This window comes from Triturus cristatus, chromosome 2_2 (assembly GCF_964204655.1).
Source record: "Triturus cristatus chromosome 2_2, aTriCri1.1, whole genome shotgun sequence".
Lineage (NCBI taxonomy): Eukaryota > Metazoa > Chordata > Amphibia > Caudata > Salamandridae > Triturus > Triturus cristatus.
In genome coordinates, this window is record NC_140582.1 from 1,262,583,239 (window position 1) to 1,262,607,947 (window position 24,709).

General features: G+C 44.6%; 1 protein-coding gene across 1 annotated transcript in view; it reads left to right on the forward strand.

Moving 5' to 3' along the window:
- Nucleotides 1–12,242, forward strand: part of LOC146863557 (vomeronasal type-2 receptor 116-like) — a 54,324-nt gene extending 42,082 nt beyond the window's left edge. The window contains exon 2 of the mRNA XM_085643022.1: nt 11,338–12,242. Coding sequence (XP_085499148.1) covers nt 11,340–12,242 — 903 coding nt within the window. The 5' untranslated portion in view covers nt 11,338–11,339. The remainder of the gene's footprint in view (nt 1–11,337) is intronic.
- The last annotated feature ends 12,467 nt before the right edge of the window (nt 12,243–24,709 follow it).

Here is a 24,709-nt window from a genome sequence, read left to right on the forward strand (position 1 = left end):
TCATAGAAATACTCATTTAGTACACAATAGAGAACGGAAAGATCTCCCAATAGTCGATTACACTGAGACAGCATGGGAAAAATACACAGATTTCAATAAAGGTCTCTTTCCCTATATAGGTACAGTTACCAATAGTAAGCTGATACGTAGATTAACCAGAACCCTTGAAGCAGTAGTAAACGAAACTATTTCCGCCTTAGGCAATTTAACAGAAGAGCAGTCTGCTATGCGGATTGTTGTGCTTCAAAATCGTCTTGTCCTTGACGTCATCCTGGCCGATAGGGGCGGAGCTTGTAGGGTCATCGGATCAAGCTGTTGCATTTTCATACCAGAAAATTCGCCATCTGTATATAAAGCCATAACTCGCCTTCATAAGATTGTAAGCCAGATACACCAGAATCCAGGCACCTGGACTTGGTCCGGTTGGTTTTGGAGTGTATTGTCTACCTTTGGATGGAGGGTCCTATCCTTCCTAGGTATTGGCTTTCTCATATTATTCAGTTGCTGTCTATGCCTACAATGTGGACCAGCGATTTGTGGTCTGTGTGCCACATCGTGTATTCCACCACCAAGATTTCATTCATCCCAGAAGAAAAAAGAAGAACAAATGATGCTATATGAACAGATCAACGGATTGATGAAGATTGATATCTCTTAAGGGCAAGTAGGGGACAAGGAGGGAATGTGGAAATATGGATTTTTATGATCAGTTATGTCCCCTATCTTGGACCCCAACGGTTTCATGTATAAATCACAAGTACACGTATGATCCCTCCAGTTCCAGTTATGAAGACGCAAACACATGTGCGTCCACCGCCAACATGTCCTCTTTCAGATCCGCCATGAATGGGTCGGATATTCCATTCCTAAGTATGAAAGGCCACCGGCTTTATATGGTTCATTTATCCCATTTTACAGTCCAGGCGAGTAGGCCCTGATTCTGCCATCAAGCCTTTTCTTGCTTTCTGCCTCTGAAAGCTCCAGTCTGAGCTCGCATCTGTATCCATGAACTTTGTCCTATTCCCTGCGCGGCTAACGGTGCCTGACTCCAGCCTGTTGCCTGCCAAAAACTGTATTTCACCTTGTGATTATCTGCTCCGCTCCCTATCCAATGCATTCCTGTCTAGTAGTTTAAGTAAACATTCTTCCAGCTACCGAGCAAAGGGCCCGGCTTCTCTGTCTTTATGCAAGTAATTCATAGCCCTGTTACTATGGAAGATTTCTGCCCTCGCATCTAGTGTAGACACTTAGACGCTTGTACACGCACTCACAGTCAGTATAGAATAGATTTTGTTCGAAAGACCTTTCCTTTTGGATAACACAGTTCTTTAAACATAGGATGTTAGATATGATTTGGGATTAGGTTGACTTGACCCCCCAGACTTCTGTCTCCACATGTAGAGCTAAATGTCAAGTCCCCTTCACCCCCTAGTTGCACGTCAATCACACATCATGCTGCTGCGCGCGCATCTCTGCCGAGTATTTCTGCTGACATTGCGAAATTCTCTCATGGAACCACCCTATTGTGACATCATACCTGATGACGTTCTTTAGTTACGCCCAGTTACACCCACTTTAGCTACGCATGTATGTTTTATTTTTTCTATCAATTGTTACGCCTCCTGCATCTGTTTCACTGTAATGCCTATTGTATAAAAATGATTACTTGTCAATAAAGTTGGTCCTTCACTTCCTGAACCTTCGTGGTGATGGAATATGGAGTCCATCAATTCGAATTGATTTTGGAATAAAGCCCGTTCCGAACCTCTAATACCACGGATTCTGCCTCTTATTTTTCTGAGCTATTATTATTAATTTTCCGCATCAAATTAAGTTCCGGTAATTAAATTATTTACCACAGGTGCAACATCCCTTCCAGGAAGTTGGGATGGGGTAACATCAGTCTCCACTGGGGCTGGGCTAGCATCCATGATGACTTGCTCATCGTCATCCTCCTCTTCTACATCTGCCTCCATAACTCTAAGGCTTTCTGGAACCTTCCTTTTCCCCAGCCTTGTCTCACTCTCAGACTCAGGCGGGATCCAATTGGTGTCTGGATCTCCAGAAGGGTGGCTTGAAGAAGAAGATGATGCACCACTAACTCTCCTTTTTCTAGCTAGATAGATGGAAGAAAATGGTTCTTCGAAAGAGCAGCTTTCTCTACTTTCTCAATCTCTTTGACTGCTCCTACTTCTGGGGGAACCACTATTGGTGGTTGCAGATGTTGTTGTCCACTTCTCTGAGTTTACTGCAACGATTGGGTACTACTTTGCCATAGAGGTGGTCAGCATTGCCATGATTAGACTGGCTGTCTATCTGACAGACATGGTCTTGGGCCTACATTGGGGTGGGTCCACTGATGTTAGGGTGCTGATCACAGCTTGCTTCCCAGAGGCTGGTGACTGACTGTAAACTCAGGAAGGATAAGAAAGCGCAAAAACAACAACAACATACAAATGTAACTGTTTGTTCTATGTGCGTCACGTGACGTCACTCACATGTGATGTGGCACCCAGAGAGGTGCAGCTGCCAAATGACAATGGAAGGAATAATCCTTAGACAATGAATGCTGTTTTGCACCTATAGCAGAGATGGAGTTGATTGATGCTAGATATAATGAAAATGGTACGAAGAAAAAAACAAAAAACAAAATTAAAAAATTAAAAAATATATAATTTGCCAATTAATGAAAATTTAAACTTCATAATAATTAAATAAATAAGTAATCCTCAAAGATATAATGAGTGAATCAATCATTCATACAAGCCTATGGCAAAAGGCCACACTGGCAGGATGCACAAAATGGCTGCCAGCCAGTGCCACATTGTCATCAACAACAACACTGAGCAGGAAGGCATTGGGAACAGACAAGCAGGCCTCTAGGGAAAGCCCACTGGCTGGCTACTGGTAACACAAAGTGGCCTCCAGCCACATGGTCACAGCAACAACAAGATAAGAGGCAGAAGGGCGAGGCCTAGAAAAATAAATCACATGCAGGCCCATGGATGCTAACTGTATACAAAATGGCCCCTGGCCACATGGCATGTGGAAGAGAGGCAAATGGTGGCCTGTGGCAAACACACACACAAACTGGCCAGTGGCCAGAAAAAACAGGCATGGTAAAACAGAGAACACGTCATTAATTCAGCAATGCCAAAACTAAACATTTACTGGGTTAAAAATGTTTACAACTACACACATCCTCCACAGGCATTACCCTACCTATATACTGTTTGCAGGAAAAAGAAAATGTGAAACACCACAAAAAAAACTAATTTGTACTTCAGTCCACATCCAACAGATACCACAGAAACAGTTGTTTCATGCACCCATGACTAGCACTGGGCCGAATGACTGGAAGGCCAATAGGCATGCTAGGCCACATAGTGAATTAAATCAATATTGCAAATGCATTAAAAAAAATAGAAAATGTAGTGAACTGTGCCACATTTTTCCTTTATGAAATAAGAAAGGTTACTTACAAAGAAATAACTAGGCCCCTACTAAGACAACAGGCCATTCACCACAATACATTAAAAAAATATACAGAACAAAGTACAAATATATCCAGCTACATGGCCCCAATCAAACAAACAACACCAGGTTTTCAACTTACTTGCCAAAATCTCAAAGACTGATCATTCCAGATCTAAATCCAAATGAAAAGTGACCAGGAGATGGACAAAACACTAGGAAGAGCCTGCTGGACAGGACCAGAAGCTGGAGAGCTCTGAGGCACTTCTTTCAAGTTGGAAAAAAAGGGTTTCTTGCACAAAAAACAAAGCCAAATGTTCATTTAAGGAGGTTTTTAACTCCAAATTGTCATTTCGGGAAAATGTTGATGCTGCTTGAGGAGCGAATCTTCCTCTGATTGCAGCCACAGTAGATCCTGTGCATTTAGGATTGTGTATGGCAGAAAACGTCTGCCGGAATTTGTTGGCCTGCCCAAATGGCATGTTGCCGACTGCAAAATCTTGCTGGATTAGGGGGCCGGCTAGCAAATCTCATGGTGCCCACGAAAGGCCCTGGAAATCTTGTGCGTTTTAGCACGCACCCAGTAAGTCACTCCCTGGCGCATGAAAGGACATTTCGAGCATGCTAACTAAAAAAATCTCCCCTCTGTTACGGAGTGAGGAGTTTATTGGTAACTCTGTGTTCTCTGCAGAACATGGAGTTGCCGAAATCAGCAAACTCCGCGAGCTGAGTTTTACGCTCAGGCTTACTCCTGGGTCAGAAAAAAAATAGTTGGTGGTTGTAATTTAGAAAGATAACATCTGTTCTAATATCTCATCTCCCGAATCTGTATCTGACTCATCTCCTTCTTGTCTAGCAGTATCATTTCTCTTTTTCTCTCCTTCTTATGTAAGAACCAGATCTAAACAGTTTTTTTCTATCATGCCCTTTCTCTATCTATGCTGTTCTTTATCCCATTGAACATTTCACAATTGTGCATTGCTCTTCCTGACTTTCTTTGATATTTCTCCTTCTCTTTCTCGCTCAAAATGTTGTCTCAAACATGAAAAGCCTCATACTGCATAGGTTGAGGTTGTTGCTTCATCTCATATAATTTTCCCTTCAAATGATCTCGGATTGTGGTAATAAATGTCCCATAGCTTAGAATAACTCAAAGCACCATCATTTTCCACAATCCTTCTCCATTTTCAAAGCCACAAACATGAGTTTAAGCCAAGTTCAGTAGACATAATATATGTCGGAATGCCCCCGGGAGCTGCCTCCTCACATTTACATACAGGAATAGTGACATCTCCTCTTACCAATCCTTAAAACATTTCATAATGACAATTTAATTTTTCAAATGTTCACGCAAATGCAAATGTTTTGATTCTGTTTCGTACACGTGAAATTTAATTCACCAATCAAATGAAAGCTTTTAATTCCACTTAATTCTTCTCCAAATTCAAAGACAGCACTCAAATTGACAATGTCCAATCACAGCGCGACACTGAAAATTCTACCAGCCAATATCAGCGTGATGGCACAACTATCATCCCATCCCAACACAAAACACTACGATGTACAACTCACTCCTTTCAGCAGTCACCCTCCTTTACAGTGTTCTTTGCATTTACACACATCTTTTTAATATCGTCTTTAAACAGCTTCTTGTTTTCTCTCTCTAAAGCAAATTAAGTATCACAACCACTCAAGAGTATTCAACACTCCCAAGTGACCTCTCAACCAGCGAAAAATCATAGAAATCAATGTAGCTTCACCTGTTTGCACAATAAGGTTTCACTAACATTAACTGAAAAGAATCAAACACAGCAGCCTGTGTCTATTGTTACTGATGGAAGTGACAGTACCTCACACGCCACATCTAAATCTCCTGTAAACAAGTTTAAAACTTTTGTTATTATCCCAGGATCTGTCAACTTTTATGAGCCCTAAAATCAACTCTTCCACTTTAACAACGTTATCAATACCTCTTGCACTCACTCATTCACCTGAAAAGATACTCACAACCACAACATGTTCCCCTATTAATATTCACAGCTTCAAAACCGTATTCCACCAAAACCCGCAATGCCTTTGAATTCTGCTTCACCACGCCGTCAGTATCTTGACATTGGAAATTGGTACTATTTTATTATAACTTGGGCATTACTTTTAATGCCCCATTTGGGGTGTGAACCATATCCTCGGCTACCACAAACTGTTAGCACCAAAAGGATTTGTCCAAATGGTATTTTAGACTAAACACTGAGGGGCGTATTATCAATGTACTGCGATAAATATTGCAGAGCACGCTTAGAGCGATTTTGTTTAACGCCGCGTATCGCAATATATTATCGCTGAGATATCGTGTAATTATCAACGCATATCTCCATGGGGATAATACATGCTGTGATAGCGGCAAATTCAGCGCATATTGCTGAAAATCCAGCGTAAAAACGGCAGCGATAAGCTAATCCTTGGTGATAGGAAGATGTGGACTCATCCATTCAATCCGCCTCCCATTATATGTATGGCTAAGTCAGAAATTTTGCAGACGTTAAATACCTGTGATAAAGGGTGCATAGCGCGATGTTTCTAGTCGCTTCGTGGGTCTGCTGCAGGCTTGTTAATACTGCGAAGCTGTATTAGCGACTATTTCAATGTTGTTTTGCTCTGGAATGCCTACTTTGCATGTCATCAGCGATGGCATGCAGAGCGTTAAAAAACCGTCAGCTAACTCACAGAAACTAACACGGGTTAGCGCGAGCTTGTGATTAAGGCGCTAATAAATTACTGTGTTAGCGGCACAGAAGTGCCACTAACGCGGCGATAGCTCAATTGATAATATGCCCCTAAGACTTACAAATTTCATCCTTTGGAAATCCTGATGGTGCTTGACAGGTCAATAGAGCTTTTGCCATCATGGTATGAATGGAGCTGGAAAGACAACACAAATCACGCATAAATCATCTAGTGCCAGATCCTTAATGCTCAGTCAATGGTGAGAGGTTAGATGAGTTTTTAAAACCTTTATTTATCTTAAAGGATTAATATAGTTGTGCCATCTTTATTCAGATTAGTTCAGTTTACAGAAATGTTGAAAAAAAAGGTCAATTAGTGACTTTATAAATCAAATACAGAGTGTTCCATAAAGGAAATTGCCACTAAACTAGCTAAGAGGCTTATCTACCCTACGCATAGAAACACATGAAGAGTTCCTTTTCAGAAAAGAACACGAGTTCGGGGCATAGAGAGATCTACCCCTAAAGAGTTGCTCTGGAAGCTCAGCCGAGCTGCAGTAGCAACGTCAGAATATCAGCGATAGAGGATTGATCATTGAAGTAGCATTGATCAGAGAAAAGGAAATGAACAAAGTCATCTTTAGCAATAGCTGTCGGCAACAAAGAGCAAGACTAAAGGATCTCTTCCAAGCGAGTCTCAGAGTGAACATGAGGAATTTCCCTCCTCCTAACTACCTAGTATCACTTTTTAATGTGAATCACACAATATTGTAGCAACACTTAGTAGATGATCGATTCGCTCCTACAAAGGAAATTGCTAATACAATGGTGTCGTCAACATGTGTTGCTTCTTTTCTTGATTCCCACAGTAAACATTCACAATGGTGTATAGTCAAAGACTGTTTCAAATGTTAGCAACACGGAGGAAAGTTATCATGGGAACCTTCTTAGCTAAGCTAGAAGCCGTGTTCAGTGTCAATTGTGAATGCAGTGACTAGTTAGATATACTGGAACAAAAAACAAAGAGTTAAGCATACATAAAATATATCTAAATTATAGTTCATTCCAACAGTCTATTCATTATGCATGACAGCAAGGTTCATTGTTGTACGAATGATCTAGTGCGGTGTGATGAAGCTAAGGAAACGTAGCTTGAAGTCAGCACATTCGTTCGTAAGATGCTGGCGCTAGGCAACATGTCCTCAATTAATCTCTACCTAACTATGAGTAAGAGTCAAAAGAAAAGTCTTAATACAGGTCACACGCCCACAAGGCTCACATAAGGTGGCACACCACTTCATCATGCACGTCAGTCATACTTGTGGCCAGCTGGTAAACTTACCTCCTACTTATGGCAAGTAAAACATGCTTTTCCTACTTGGTTTGACCTTCTCTTGTGCAATAGAGGCCGAGATCCTCAGCTGTTTGCGCCTCCACTGGTAAGGTGACAACAGTTTAGTCACAGTGATTGCTCCTATCCTTAGTCGGCCTGGGCAGTGAACTCTCGGTGCTCTCTGAGCCACTGGATGGCAGAAAAATCTACTCTGCATAGTGCAGCGGAGTTATTTCCCCACTCGAGCTCACGAAAGGTAAGTTGGTGAGTGTGAGCTGCCACTCGGGTAGAGTTTCTACCCAAGAGGTAGAAAGACCAGCACAAATGGCCGTTGGCACTGCACTCCGCCACTTGCGGAACTCTGCAGAGTTTGTTTGTCAATTCACAGGGTTCTGTAAAGCAAAACTCAGCGAACTATTGCCAGGCCTGCTCCTTAGAGCACTGTAAGAGTCACCTAATATACAAGGTTAAAAATAAAAGATGGATGAAGAGCAGTACAAAAGCCAAAGAGCAGTCCACAGCCTATTATGTGGCTTTTCGTATCTTTTTCATAGACTAAGGAATGCATGATGTGGCTTGTAGGCAAGCCTCTTTTCCCAGAAGGAAGGGATCATCTATGCAGTACCAAGTTACTTGTCTCTTCTTCATCAGTTTATTAGTAAGACAACCCCACTCTTGCTTTCATCCATCTCAATTGTGCAAGCTCTCTCAACAGAAAAAAATCTTTCCAAACATATAAGCATCCCCAGAATAGGATCACATTTTGTTTGGGGAGGTGAATAAAGTACATTATTTAGGTATTTGAAAGGTAAAAATCCCAGAAAAATGAATTACACATTTATGTCAAGTCAGCATGTTTCAGCTCCCATGTGTAAAAGATAGGATACAAGGGCATTCACCAGGACTCATGTGATAGTACATGCTATTTGCAATTAAGGTGACCTTAATATCAAAATTGCTCTCATTCTCCAGTCTCATTGTTGGGTTTGCCCAACTGGAGGCCGCTTGAAGACACTGGTTTGAGGGCGCCTCGAAGCATCGCCGCAGTCTCTAGTGGACCTGGCCATGAAGACAAACTTCAGACAATAAGACACATCCCTCATCAGCCTCCTCGTTAGTGACGTCACGCAAACCTTCAATGTTATTATGAAGCTGGCTGCAAAACGAGACCCTCTTAGGGCTTCAAAATATGTCAGTAGTAATAATGTTTGACGGTGGTAAGCCGCCATCTGGGAATGCTTTGCCCTTTTTAAGTTAGTCTTCACTTCAATGCCTATTTGATTTCTACATTTAACCTGGTTTAGCCGAGTCTGTGATGGATCAGACTGGTTACCAGCGACTGGAGACTCCCAGTTCATTTTAAATGTTTTTTTTATCAGTTCCATTGAAATTTCCATCACAAAGTACAGGTGATAAAGTCCATTGTGTGTCCTCAGATAACCTGCTGCTTTGTTAATAGATATACCACTGAGGCTGATTGTACAGAGAGCATCATGTGATGAATGGGTGACTCAGTCATCTCAGGCTGAGGGATGCTCTCCTCTCTGGGAGGGAGACACACTTCATTAACTGGAACTTTGATAGGGGGCTCTCATTTCTACTCCCTAATGACACTTTGATTGCCTTCCCTAATACAATGACCCAGAATCCAATGTGACACTATAACCAGCTCTCAGATTCTGGGCTTCTACTGTTTGGAAAGGAATCTTGGAATAATCTGAGTAAAGGTCCAGCCTTAACAGGGAGGAGGGTCTCAATGGTTGAATACTGAAGCTCCCTGAACCCTTATCAATTGGTAAGATGGTTGGAGAGAGACAGCTTTTAACCAGAATGGAACAATATTGAGTCAAGTTTTTTTTGCTAATTGTGGCCTACAGTGATCTGAGTTGAGAACTTTCCTATACCTTCAATAATTGCATTTGAGTTAGGTGTTGAGTTATGAGTGTTAACTCAATGCCCTAACACTTGCGTTTGTTGAAACAAATTTCAAGATTCAAAATTACTTTGCCAAAGCTATCAGAGCTCCCCCTCCTGTAGAACAGTAGGTAGTGCACTTAAGGTACTTCGAGAGGTGATGTGTCACTGACTCTTTGTATCTATCTGTAATGTATTATGGAGGAGGCAGGTGGACACAGACAGTTCCAGACCAATCAAGAGCAGTGTGTGGGGCAAGCTCTTCTACGAGCTCCACGTGTTTCAGCAAGCAGAATATTTCAATAATAAGTATGCAAATACACAGTCTGAGCTACACGGGCATAATGCTTGGTACAGTTCTCGCTATGCCCAGGCAAACGAAAAACAAAAGCCACGGAAATCAAACTGCTGAGTACCCCAGGGATCATCACTCAGCCCCACCCTCTTCAACATCTATATGGCCCCCCTCACCGCCATCGTCAGACAGCTTGGGCTCAGCATCGTATCCTACGCCGACAACACCCAGCTCATCCTCTCGCTCAAGAAGAATCCCAAAGACACCAGACTCTGCTTCCAGGTAGGAATGAAGAACGTGGCACCCAAGATGAAGGACAGCTGCGAAAAGCTAAACTCAGAGAAGACCGAGGACCTCAACCTTGGCCCCTGCACCTCCGCCTGGGACAACACCTGGTGGCCCTCGGGAGCACACCCACCCCTACAGACCATGTTCGGAACCTCGGCATCATCCTTGACTCCTCCCTTTCCATGAACAGCCAGACCAACGCCGTTGCCTCCACTAGTTCCAACTGCCTTCGCATTCTCCATAAGACCTTCAAATAGATCCCCCTACTGCAGAAGGACCGTCACCCACGCACTCATTACCAGCAGACGGGACTACGGCAATGCCCTCTATGCCGAAATCAACAAAACTCTTCTACTCAAACTCAAAACCATCCAGAACACTGCAGCCAGACTCGTCCTCGGGACACCGCATCACAAGCACATGACACAACAGCTACGAGGCCTCCACTGGCTCCCCATCGAGAAGAGGGTCACAGTCAAACTCCTCACACATGCCTACAAATCCCTCAACAACACCGGACCCAAATACCTCAACAAGAGAGTATCCTTCCACGTACCTACTAGGAACCTCCGCTCTGCCGACCTCGCCCTGACAGAGGTACCCCGCATCTGCAGAATCAGAACAGGCTGAAGAGCTTTCTCCTAAATTGCAGCAAAAACCTGGAACAAGCTCTCTGTGAACATCAGATGCTCCCCGACTCTGCACACGTTCAGGAAGGACCTCAAGACCTGGCTCTTTGACTGATCCAGAGCCGCCCCCCCTAAATCTCACGGGTGACTAGCGCGTTATTTAAACCCCAGATTGATTGATTGAGTGCCTCAGCTCATATTATATTATGTAGTAGGAAGGCGGCACAGAGAGCTCAGCATCAATCACATGCCGTGGTTTGGGCAAGCTCTTCTACGCGTGTGGTGTGTTCAACTTCAAACACCATAGGGCTTGCACCATTAAGAGCACAAATTCACAATGTTATCCAGACAAGTTTAAAGTAAATGTATTTGTGCTCCTTTAGCAGTTCTCCAACAATATTCATCCAACCCCTGGTATCAGTTCTACCAGGAGCAGTGTTACTGCCAGTTTCCTGTCTTGGTTTGCAGGGTGGGAGGTGTGATCATGATTGCATTAGAACAGTACAAGCCTAAATCAGACACTGATCCTTCGATCTAAAGATGTAAAAAATTATCACTTTATTTTTCCTAAGCAAACATTCTCAAAATACTATGGGAACATGTTTTATTATGTTATCAAATGACTATTTGTAACAGCTTGAAAGAGTGGAAATGGCTGAAATCATTTTTACTTTATTGCAGACATGGAAAACTGCATGCAGTGCCCCGAGGACCAGTGGCCGAATGACAGGAAGGATGGATGCCTCCTGAAGGTCATTGACTTCCTCTCATACAGCGATAGCCTTGGTGTGACTTTGGCCACTGTGGCCATTATCTTCTCCGTGGCCACTGCTGGAGCCCTGGGAATCTTTATGAGACATCGGGGCACCCCAATAGTGAAGGCCAACAACCGTGATCTCAGCTACACACTCCTTGTCTCGCTAACGTTGGCCTTTCTCTGCTCTCTCTTATTTATTGGGCAGCCTGCAACCTTCACCTGTCTGATCCAACAGGCTGCATTTGGGATAATTTTTACTGTTGCTGTGTCTTGTGTATTAGCAAAAACCATCACTGTAGTGATTGCCTTTAATGCCACCAGGCCTGGCAGCAAATTGAGTCGATGGCTGGGATCCCGGACGTCTGGCTCTGTTGTCCTCTCGTGCACAATGGGAGAAGTGGCAATCTGTGTCTCTTGGCTGCTCACCTCTCCACCTCACCCTGGTACTGACATGCAGTCTGAGACTGGCAAAAAGATCCTGCTGTGTGACATGGGCTCGGTCACTGCCTTCTACACTGTGATTGGCTACATGACCCTCTTGGCCTTTGCCAGCTTCACTGTGGCTTTCCTGGCCAGGAACCTTCCAGATAAATTCAACGAAGCCAAGTTCATCACATTCAGCATGCTGGTGTTCTGCAGCGTCTGGGTCTCCTTCCTCCCGGCTTATGTCAGCACGAAGGGCAGGTACATGGTGGCCGTGGAGGTCTTCGCCATCTTGACTTCTACCGCTGGACTGCTGGGCTGTATATTCATTCCCAAATGTTACATCATTCTGTTCAGGCCAAATATCAACACCAGAGAACGTTTAACTTTAAGTGGCAATTTGTAGTTTCACACCAGAAGTTTGAAACTCACTCATAATTAAATATTAAAATATTGCATTTTCTTGGAGAGGTTTTTGGGGGCATAACATTGAGTCAAACAATTGTGCAATACTTGTGTGCAGCCATTGGGCTCTGTGCAGGAAAGCATTACACATTCCTATAGTAAAAGGTGTTTTTTTAGGGCAGCCAATAGGGATAGTTTTGAGTCCCTGCTGATACAGCTCAATGAGTAGGAATTTGTGGTTGGTTGAATAAGAATTGAGGACTGGATCGTAACTGAGCAGCTCAAGCTGTGATTGTGTTTGTTCAATTGTTTTTTGAGTCTAGTTGTAGTTTCTCACTCTGGAAAGCCCGGTCTTGCAGCGCCTCATCTAGAGTCTATTAATGTTCCTGTTTTGTTCTTGAGTAGCCTGTTCGCGGTGTCCTGGGTATTTCCAGGAGTTGCTTTTGAGGCAATGAGTTTGTAAATGCAGCTTCACCCTTTTATTGCTTCCAGTAACTTCACAAGGATTTATGTACAAAGAGCAGTGTCTGTATGTGGATTACTGCAGGGAAGACAATCTTGGAAGGGTTATTCATCCTGTAATATGGTTCTGTGTCCTGGGATGCAGTCATAGGTTTACGTCACGGTTTAGTTACACTGTAAGGGCCTCATTTATGAAAAGTGACGCATCACTGCGTGAAAACAGTGATGCGCCACTTTTCACTGCGCCCTCCCTGCGACTCCAGTGATGCGTCATATTTACAGTATGACGCATCATGTCGCAAGGAGTCACAGATACGTCAGTATTTCTGACGTATCTGTAGGCGCAAAAGTGACGCATCGCTGGAATGTGTCACAAAAGTGACGCAACTCCAGCAATGTGTCCTTTCACATGGGGCAAGCCCCATGTGAAAGGGTCTGCGTCAGTCTTACGCCTGCCTTGAGGCAGGCGCAAGAAATTGACGCATTTGCACCCTAGAAGTGGCGCAGTGAAATCTCGTAGATTTCACTGCGTCACTTCTACGACCCTTTGTTGCGTCAAAACGCCCCCCTTGCATACATTATACCTGGCGCAGGTATAATGTGGCGCAGGGGTTTACAAAGTGACGCATCTACCTAGATGCGTCACTTTGTAAATATGGCGCAACATGGCACATGTTTTACGCCACTGGTGCGTCACAAAAAGTGGCGCACCGGCGGCGCAAAAGTGACGCAGGGGCTCATAAATGAGCCCCTAAATGTTTAATAGAAGAGTATGTGTTAATTAATACATTCATTGTATGAATCAAATTAGTTTTAGCTGTAATATTTCTTAAGTTAAATGGATATTTCCAGACCAAAATAAACTGTATATGGTGAGTCGTTTGTTAGGAACCAGGCATTATATTGAGGCACTACGTATTTTAATGTCGGACTCTCGCCCTTTGTATGTTTGTGCCCTTTCTAAATTTATATCATGGGCCTGGTGCATTAGAAGCAAAAGGCTCAAAGGAAATGTTTAATTTGTTTTTAAATAATTATTTATCATGTGCTTCTTTTACTGAAAATTAGGACTTTAAGGTCAATTGTAATTAAATTCTTTTTAATGTGAAGCTTTTATGATAAGTTTTTATCGAAATAAAGCCTTTTTGACTTGACTTGACTTGTATATGGTGAGTCAGAATAGTTTCTTAGAATGTATTGCATCCATATTATATAACATGTTTGCGGCATACATTATCATCAATAGTAGACAATAAAGAAAAATAAAGTAAAACATATTATTTGTGGTATTTGGACAAAGGAGGGTTTATGAAATACCAGAGGTGACCCTTACATTTGTGGTTATCGGTAGCAGGTTAGAGATACCGTTTAATCATTGTGAGTAGTTCAAGCGGGCGTCCCTTTATATGACATGGAACCCGGCGGCACAAACCGTGCACTGTCGACCTCTGACACCAGCATCAATGCCACAAGATTCCCAATGTCCTGCTGGCTCTCCTGTTCTGCTTTAGTAACAGCTGGAATCCTAAATGTTCTACATTGGTATTGGTTTTCTATTCATACTTCCTTCATGATATGGGTGGTTGTTTCTGTGGGGTCACCCTGCTGTATCTGTATGTGTATGTGTAGGGAGAGCTGAGGTGTTCCATGATCCAGAAGGACGTCAGAAATCGTTCGTGTCAATCTCTCATCCCTGTATCAATAAATGGAGACCAAGGGCCAGATGTTTGCTGCACAGCGTGACAGGGAGAGGGCAGGAATGCACCGTATCTATGAATGCATGGCCCCTTCCTGTTCTCTGCCTGCGTTGGCATACAATCTGCTGCATAGTTCCAATGCAGGCACTCTTGTGCCATGCTGCATGGGTGCCTGTGTTACATGCAGGGTTGCTTTTGTGCAGGAAGGGACACTAAATGTCAAGGAACACAGGCATTTTGTTTTGTAAACTATAAGTATATAGTTTGTTCATGAGTCTATTTTATTTATTTCAGTCATCCATTCTTTACTTGTTGGCAGGTTAGCCAAGTACCTATGTCTGAGCATGCACATCTTAGCTATAACTAGCGCAGGTGATAGCCATCTGCTACTTTGAGAACAAATGACTGAGATATTAGTCGTATCACGTATAAGTGGTTGTTTGCTATTGGGGGATATTGGCCATTTCAGGGAGCCATGAACATATTGTTTGGTATACAGCAGGGGACAGATTTACTAACACAAAATGCTGGTAGATATTTGCAAAGCCATGCCGGGTACAATCAGCGCTGCCTTGCATGGCTTCATAAAGAAATGAAATGTAACGCAGTGGCGTGTTCCATGGGTGGAGCATGGACGTTCATGTGCATTCACCAATGAATTTCAAAGGTTTGTAAGGATGGGATTGTGGGAAAACTCTGCAACTTACAGAGGGTGGCATAATGAGGAGAAGTATTTTTTTCTTCTTCTCATTAGTTTCTTTTTCTATGCACACATAGAGAGAGGAACAATCCTTGAGGGATTGTTCTTGAGAAGGAATGTGTCTCTTTCTAAACAAAAACAATTCTTCTTGTAATAGAGGTACCTTTGCATGTGGTGCATGGGTGCCTCTGTTGGGACTAGGCTGCTTGGAGTGTGCAAGTGCTATGAGAGAGCAAAAGGGTGCCATACCCTGCGCCTCATCCCTGGTTGTCCAGTGGGAGTGCCTTGCTCTTCCGCTGGCCGCTGCTGTCTGTCTCTGTCTTTGTACCATTTTTCTGTCTTTCTTTGCATGTTTTTATGTCTTCCTTCTAGCCTCTTCACTGTATTTTTTATTGTGCCATTCTTGTCATTGTACCTGTGCCTGTTTGTTAATTTAGCAGTTTTTTTGTCTTTTTTGCCCGTTTGCCCTCTGTGCCCCTCCCCCTTGCCAGTTCCCACACTTCCCTCCCCCCACCCCTACTTAATGGGGGTCGATGCAAGGGAGCACAAGCAAGACCTCTGACCTCCTGGTCAGGGACAGGATCTCCCCCTGCTGCTCCACTGTGGTCCAGTGGGAGAGCCTTGATCTTCTGCTGGCCCTTGCTGTCTATTTCTGTCTTAGCGCCATTTTTCTGTCTTCCTTCAAGCCTCTTCACTGAATTTTGTATTGTGCCTGTCTTATCATTGTACGTGTGCCTGTGTGTTAATTTAGCCATTTTATTGTCTGTCTTCTGTGCCTGTTTGCTCTCTGTGCCCTTTCCCGCTGGTGCTGCTCCCGTGGCTCCTCCCACCCTGCCGGTTCCCGCGCTTCCCTCCCCCTCCCCTATTTAATGGCAGCCGCGTGACTGACACGCCAAAGGCGTGCCGAAAGCAAGCCGTCTGTGCCTGTCTGCGACCCGACTATGGCCAGTGCCAGGAGCCCGGGGTCTCCAACCTCCCACCCCTAGAACTCTGCTGCCCTCATCGAACTCAACCCTGGAAGGAACAACAACTGCCAGCGGTCGACGCTGAACACCACCCATGCCCAGTTCTCCTGCCATCACCGCTGCCAATCCTTCACCTCCGACTGCACCCCCACAGCACCCTACCAAATGCAAACAACACCGAAGCCCTGAAGTACATCCTCCTCAATGTGCGCTCCCTGCACAGTCACGCCATAGAGATCTTGGACCTCCTCGATACCCTCTCGCCAGACGTCGCCTTCTTTACAGAAACATGTACCAACAACTCCTCCGCCCCTGACATCGCCACCGCCATCCTCGAAGGATACAAGATCCAGGGGGAGGGCCGCCCCACCGCCCAGGAGGAGGACTCACCATCGTACACAACAGCTCACTGCGACTTTCCACCTCCAACACGATGGACTTTTTTCCCAACCTTGCAGCCAAAGGACTCCACAGATGGATCTCCAGCTGCGCAGACAAGCTTGCACCACTATGCAACTCGGACAGACAACGCCCATGGAAAGCCACCTGGTTCACCACCAACCTCCAAGACTCCAGACGCACCTGCACACGTCTTGAGAAGCACTGGAGAAATAGCAAAATGCCAGAAGACCGCACCACCTACAAAAACACCATGATGGAATACCAGCCAACTCATCAGATCCACCAAAAGGACCTTCATCCAAAACAAGATCCTCACCAACGCTGGTAACTCCAAGTAACTCTTCAGCATCATCCAGGAATTCACAGACCCCTCCAGTGAAACCAGAGACATCACCCATTCCCAGGACCTCTGCAACAAGCTTGAATCCTGCTTTTATCTGAAAATCAAGGCACTCTACGACAATTTCAATGACCAGACATCCCACTCCGAAACCACTTACTGCTCCAGTAACACCATCCAGCCCACCATCTCCTCCTGGACCCCAGTGACCACTGAAGAGACCACTTTGACCATAAAAGACATTAACTCAGAGGCCCCCATGGACTCCTACCTCCCGCACATCTTCCACAGAGCCGCCATCGCCATTGCTCCCAAACTATGACACGCCATCAACACCGCCTTCAAGACCGGCATCTTTCCAGGCGACTGGAAATGAGCAGAAGTCAGACCCCTGCTCAAGAAGCCCTCAGCAATCCCCACCGACCTCAAGAACTACCGACCCATCTCCCTCCTCCCCTTTACGGCCACATTCACCGAGAAGACCGTCAATGCACAACTAACCAAATTCATCTAAGAAATCTCCATCCTTGAACCCTTCCAATCCGGATTCCGCAGCAACCACAGCACTGAAACCGCTCTACTAGCTGCCACAGACGACATCCGCACCCTCAACTACACTGCAGCACTGATCCTACTCAACCTCTCTGCAGCGTTTGACACCGTTTCCCACCACACACTCACTGCCAGACTCCATGGTGCCAGAATACAAGGAACCTCCCTCGACTTGATCCGCTTGTTCCTCACTGGCAGAACCCGAAGAATCAGACTACCACCTTTCCTGTCCAAACCCACAGAAATAAACTGCGGAGTGCCCCAAGGATCATCGCTCAGCCCCACGCTCTTCAACATATACATGGCCCCCCTCGTTACCATCATCAAACAGCACGGACTCAGCATAGTATCCTACGCCAACAACCCCTAGCTCATCCTCTCCCTCATCAAGGACCCAATCACCACCAAACTCAACTTCCAGGAAGGAATGAAGGACATTGCATCCTGGATGAGTAGAAACTGCCTGAAGCTCAACTTGGAGAAGACACAAGTCCTCCTCCTCGGACCTTCTCCCTCAGCAAGGGACAACACCCAAGAACCATGCCTGAAACCTTGGCATCATACTCGACTCCTCCCTCTCCATGACATGACAGGTCAATTTGTCACCTCCAGCTGTTTTAACACCCTCCAAATCCACCAACAGACCTTCAAGTGGATCCCCCTAAATCAAGGAAGGCCATAACCCACGCACTCATAACCAGCAGACTGGACTACGGAAATGCCCTCGATGCTGGGATCAACAAGTTTCTGTTCCACAAGCTCCAGACCATACAGAACACTGCAGCCAGACTCATCCTCGGCATTCATCGACACAAACACACCCCTCAACACCTATGGTACCTCCACTGGCTCCCTGTTGAGAAGAGAGTCACTTTCAAGATACTCACCCACGCCTACAAATGCCTCCACAACACCGGACACCAATACCTCAATGATTAAATCTCCTTCCACGTACCCAAGAAAAACCTCCGATCCACTGACCTTACCCTTGCCAAAACCCCACGCAGCCGCAGAGCCAGAACAGGGTTAAGAACCTTCTCATACTTTGCAGCCAAGACCTGGGATGAGCTCCCGCTCAACATCAGATGCCCACCCTCCCTGAACAGCTTCAGGATCTGACTAATCAACTGATAAGGAGCTGGTCACCCCCCCTCCAGCGCCTTGAGACCCTCACGGGTGAGTAGCATGCTTACAATTCCCCTGAGTGATTGATTGATTACTGCTCTGACCCTGTCATGCAAACAGCACTGTAAGTTGCCTTGCTGCATTGTGTTGCATGAAAGGTTAGTACATCTGTCCCTCAGTTTTTAACCTATAAGAAAGAAAAATGTACACGTCCTTTTGCATAAACCAGTTTCCGGCCTGATATTTGATGGGCAGCTGCTGTGATATCGTTGCAAGAAGTTACTGAAGCAGGTGCTGTAGGTGTTCATTGGAGATGGTAGATCATCTTTTAATAGACCGTGTTGTTGAATACGTCCACTGAGGATGCGTCTAGTGCAATGTTCTTCCTTTATCGAGCTGAAGCAATAAACCTTGTTAGCAGCTATCAGAATATGTGGCTGATGCACTTACTCCACAACAAATGATTAACATCTAACAGTGTAATGTGTTATCTATACAAAGGTTTGTGTCTATTGATTACAAAATTGTACTGCGTAACATCTGAATTTTGAATTTAATAGATGAGCAGTTTGTCTATTCAAAGTGTTTAATGCATGTTATACCTGAATACACATTAAATACCTTGAATTGATCAGTCTTCCAGGGCTATCTCTGTCTCCCCACTAAAACCAGCCCTGAACTGCACAGCATTCGAATGGGATACATCAGGCCGCTATGTATCCACAGGGATTTCTTACTGTGTGGTTTTTAGACGCTGGTCGAGGCACACAGAAGCTTGTGCCTCAATCTGGCTAGTGTTTAGTTATTATACTGAAATGTGTGAGGGTATTTGCACCTTCATCCCTCACTGATTTCAAGACGGTTCCAGTGATCTACAGACACATAGACCCATATCTGACACAACGCAGCACTTGAAGAAAATATGTTGCACTACGTGCAATTGAGATCACATATGACTCATTCCTGCTCTCTCTCCGCACTGGCACTCTGAGTGCCGCCTAGCGCGACGCAATGGTGCAAGGGACCCTGCATTACTGGCAGGATTGTTTTGGGGCAGGAAGGGACATCTTCCTCAGAGTCATTTCAAAATCTAGCACATGTAGAAAGAGGAAATAAACATAGTGCTCCTCATAATGCCTCTCTAAGGACGGCGCAGCATTTTGATGCATTCTTAGGATTACTAACCTTAGAAAATCTGGGAATGCGCCAGATTCTGTAATGATGTGTGAGAACGCCCACATTACACCCATGGAACGCCTTCCCAATGCACAGTAATGCAAGGCAGAAATTTGAGCTGCCTTACGTTAGCCTGAATTTACTAAGCCATGCAGAGCCACTCAAGGTGGCTTTATGTGGCTTAGTAGATATCACTTAAGCCCTTGCGGTACCTTGCATTACCATGCCTCGCCTTGTGTGACACAATGGCAATACAAAGGCATAGGAAACCTGAGCCACACAGTTCCTCATCTATATATAGCGACAAATGAAATTAAATACTATTCTTGTTTCTGTGATCTCAATATTCTTCTTCTTCTCCTACTGCTCTCACCTGTCCTCCTCTCTCGCCCTCACTAGTCCATGAACTCCATACACAAGGCCTGATTCACAAAGGGATTTACAAGTAGAATCTTTACGGGTGCAGAGTGTCTGCACATCCAATGTTCGGAGTGTTTCTATGTGTGCAGACTGGACTCTTAAAGATACTACTCCTAACCTCTTTGTGAACACCAACAAATCGTAAACTTACACAAAAGGCTCACACTGTTTCCAGCCCTTCACTCTTCATTGAGTCAGCCCCACATCTCCCCCGACCCACAACATGCAGCAAAGAACTTTCTCATAAACAATTTCTCAACCTAAGAGAGTCCATAGGGGGACTGAATGGGGCACACGAAAATCATTGAAACACACAAGGACACTTCAAATGCATAAACTTAAAAAACAATAGGGTATGTTTGTGCCTAAATTAAAGAAAGGCCTAAAATGCCATACTGTTTTTAACCAGGAGTAAGGTGACAAATAAAATTCTAAATAAATTGACAGACCACCTTGGACACAATTTTAACCATTGTTTGACGGTTCCAGTACACCTGTACCAAGAGAGGGGCTGACACTGCACACAATAATACGAAATGCAGAGTATATTACAATTTAGAATTGCTTTTATAAAAAATGAAATATTTAAGGGTGGTACATTAAATAGAGTTAAATGACATTAAAACTTGAAAATACATATTGGCACCCATACTTTGTGTTCATGTTGTGATGGAATAACTCATGTTGTATCTATGCTAATGGGGAGCTCTTTACTTTGATTGTATTTCTAAAGCCCTCCCTCAATAAGCCTTATAGGATCAAACCCTGTGATTATTTAGGATTCTAGATTGGATATTTATTAACATCATAAAGGGACGGCAGGGAATCTTCACCAACATGTTATTGGTGTCTACATGCAGTAGGATAACCCATGAATACAATCTACTCTTGTTCCCACCTCTAATGTGTAGCCGAATTCTCCATCACATTGGTGTAATGTATGAATGAGTGAATTAACTAATGGGAGTATTTGTATAGTATGCAGCAGGCAGCGCTTGAAAATCCATCTATGTGGCTCCTTGTTTTCTGTATTGGGAGTGAACTAAAAGGTTTTGAGCCTCTTACAAAAGGCACTTGGAGGGACACTGATGGGATTAAGGAAGGATTTTCAAGAGCTGAGCTCCGACAGATAACAAATTGTCTCCCCTAATATAATTTTGAGCTGTGTATCATCGGCATAGTGAAGTAAAGAGAAGCCTCAGGATTTGAATCACAGCAGCAAGAAGGGAATCAGGAGGTGCAAGAAATTGCTACAAGGCATCAAGGAAAGACGTTGATCAATCAAACATATGGGATCTACACCCCAGAGAGTGCAGTCTCTGACAAGAATGAAATGTCCCACAGTTCCAAAAATAGCAGAGACCCTTGGACCAAGTTCCTGCAGGAATCATAGATGCCAGTGAAAGAGAGTGGAGTGAATAATAGATTGTTGGTTCCAAGGTTTCAAAGATATCTTGAAAGGGGGATCTTTTTCTAAAACCTTTGGCTGCAGGGGAGTCATAGGACAGTGTTGTGTAGTTTCCACTAATCAATAGAAACTGTGCGCTTGTGTACGACATAAACTTAGGGATAATGCCAGACTGATTCCGTGCATCTCAGCAGGATATGTTGTCCCTTAGACCAGCTAGCTCACAGTGCTACCATTAGCCCCCATCAACCTAGACAGGGAAGGAACAGTTCTGGCATCCACTAAACATGACAACCCTGTTCCCTCACGAACTGTGGTAACAGACTTAGAACTTTTCACTCATGGGTGATTGCTTTAGCATTTGGCGACCTCTTGAAGCTAGCAGGAGTGCCTCCTCTGACTATACTTGGTAACAGTTGTTTATATATACAAAAAGGCAACCTTGCCTTGGGGTGTGATTATGATCAGGCTGCTATTGTTTCTATGCTACAGATGGGTGTGTCGTTATATGGATTTAAATAACAAACACATTTGCACAACATACCTGTGGGCCTTGTACACAATGCCAATGCGATATGATCATGTTCTTGCAAAATGTATTTGTGTAGGCAAGGTCGGTGAGCCCAGGAAACTAACCCAAGTGTCACAAATGCCAATGTGTGTAATAAGTCGATGTGAAAAAAGTGAGGGCAAATTTAGGAAAGATCTGTGTACATATAAAAAGGGAAATGTTTCCTACTAGGCATCTTGGACAAATGATACCCATTCTGGGTAGAAAAGTTGGCTAAGAAGCTATCTAAGTCAAACAAATACTGACACTAAAATTTGAAGACCCAAAGCATAAAGAAAGCCAATATGTCTTAAAATTATAAAAGTTATACAAAGCAAGGCAATTTAAAAGAAATGTGGAAGTTAAAATCAGGGCAAATTAAAAAACCCCACCAAACGGAAGAGCCATATGTTTACATGTTCTGAGTGGTAGACAAAACATTCCTGTTCCCAGTGTCCAGAGAGGATGATCCCAGATGAATACCTTGGAACAAGTTGATAGAACAAGTATGTTCCCATCCACCCCCACAGCAGCCACTGAGGGAGCCTTGTCTAGAGGGAGCAAAATCAGCCAATTGGTGTTCTGTTGAGCAAGAGCCAAGATCAAAACCACCTGCCATGGAGGCAACCCAGGGAAGCTCATCGAATTCGGTCAGAAGCAGTGGAATCCTCAAGGGACAGCTATACAAATGAGCCTTTCACCGGTCCATAAGTATGTGTATGTGTTAGATCTGGCACCTTGGCGTGGGTATCCCTTCCAGTCTTTGCTGTTGCCTCATGTGCTTTTGCTGGTTATAGATGCGTTGGGCACTGTGCCACTGCTATCCAATGCCACAGTGCAAGTGCTCCCTATGGTAAATTGATGTATGGATTAGTGACTCCATGATCAGCTGGTTTGGTTTACTTGTCAAACCCTATTACACTGCACTGAGTGTGCCCAGGGCTTGTAAACAAATGCTCCTGGTGGGCTTCCCAGCACTGGTTGTGCCACCCACAGGAACAACATGTAAAAGTGTGTTTCAGGTCTGCCATTGCAGAGCCTGTGTGCAGTCTGGTACTGCCATGCTGAGTGGGCAAGGGCACCCACTTGCCAGTCCTTAAAACCTTCCCTTTTATACATATTAGTCACCCCTATGGTAGGCCCAAGAGCAGGGTGCATTGTAGGTAAAAGGTAGGATATGCCCTGGTGTGTGTGGCATGTCCTAAGAGTGAATCACAACCATTTTCGTTTTTCACTATTGCAAGGCAATCTGTTCCCATAGGCCAAAATGGGCAGTTTGATTATTACATCTTATAATCCTAACTGACTCAAGGAACTAGGTAGAAATTCGAGTTTAATATGCCTGAACTCAGAATGGTAAAATACATCTTTTAGTGAAGTTGGTTTTAACATTCTGTGTTTGGAAATATCACTTTTAGAAAGTAGGTATTTTTTGTCTAACCATCCAAGCCTGCCTCTGCTAGGTTGTGTATTCCTTGTCTAGAGTTTGAGTGACAGGGGCTGGGGGCTTCCAGGAGACAGGGTGAGTCAGCACAGGGCTGAATAGAGAGAGGAGGAGTTGCACCTGGGACCTAAATAGGGCTGTGCCTTCCCTCAACAATGCTTTCTCGACCTCTTGAGGTGCGTCTGATGTCCCTGGCCTACACTGTGAAAGAAAAGAAGGAGTCTTGTCAACAAAGTGCTCCAGGACTGACCAGAACTGGTTTGGACTAGGCAAATGCCTCTCTGCCTTCAGAGAACAAAGGGAAAATAAGTATAAAAGAGGGGACCCAAACCCCTGAACTTTAGATCACTTTTGGGAAACAAGAAGAAGCCTTTGCTGAGGAGAGGAACCAGAAAAACTGAGGAAACGAGAAAATACTTTTTGCTACCTTTATTTAAATTGTGAAGGATCTCCAAGGGCTTGAGATAGAGCTTGCCTCATGCTGAAATCTCAGGGACAACAGACTTCACCCCCCAGCTCCCCAAGAGTTTTTTGGAAGTGCCTGCAGTTTTGTTAGGCTTTCTGAGGGACTGCGTGTCACAAGGAGCTGGAAGCGCGACTCACGAAAAAGATGCATGTTGCCGCCGCTGCCACCGCATCACTGAAGAAGGGTGTCACCGCTGTTGCTTCGCCTCATAGAAGCGCCTCGCATCGCCGGAGAAGAGTGTTGCCATCGCATCAGATGCCGTCGCATCATCGGGAAGCGTGTCGTCGCTGCAGCCGCTGTCATCGCATCACTGAAGAAGGGTGTCACCGCTGCAGCTGTCGCATTGCATCACCGAAGCTTCTTGCATCTCCAGAGAAGAGTGTCGCCGTCACATCAGATGCCGTCGCATCACCGGAGATGTGTGTCACAGGGCCTGTTGCGGCTCAGAAGAATTGTTGAGTCGCTGCACGGCCGTTGGGCGTGCATGCATCCTGTCGCATCAAGGAGAAGAGGCCATCTTTGTTTCACTGCACCGGATCTTCATCGCAACACGGTGCTGCTGGTCGCATCACCAGGGAGGAGCAGTAAGAAACTGACGCGTCACCTCCCAACGCCGAGAAGAACCGTCGCATCCCCTACGCATCAGTAGGGATCTGACGCATCACCGTTCTTGCGTGTAAGGAACCAATACATCACCTTCCCTGCAACCCTTTCAATGTATAGCATTACGCATCCAAAGGTACACTGAACTTAAAGTGTTG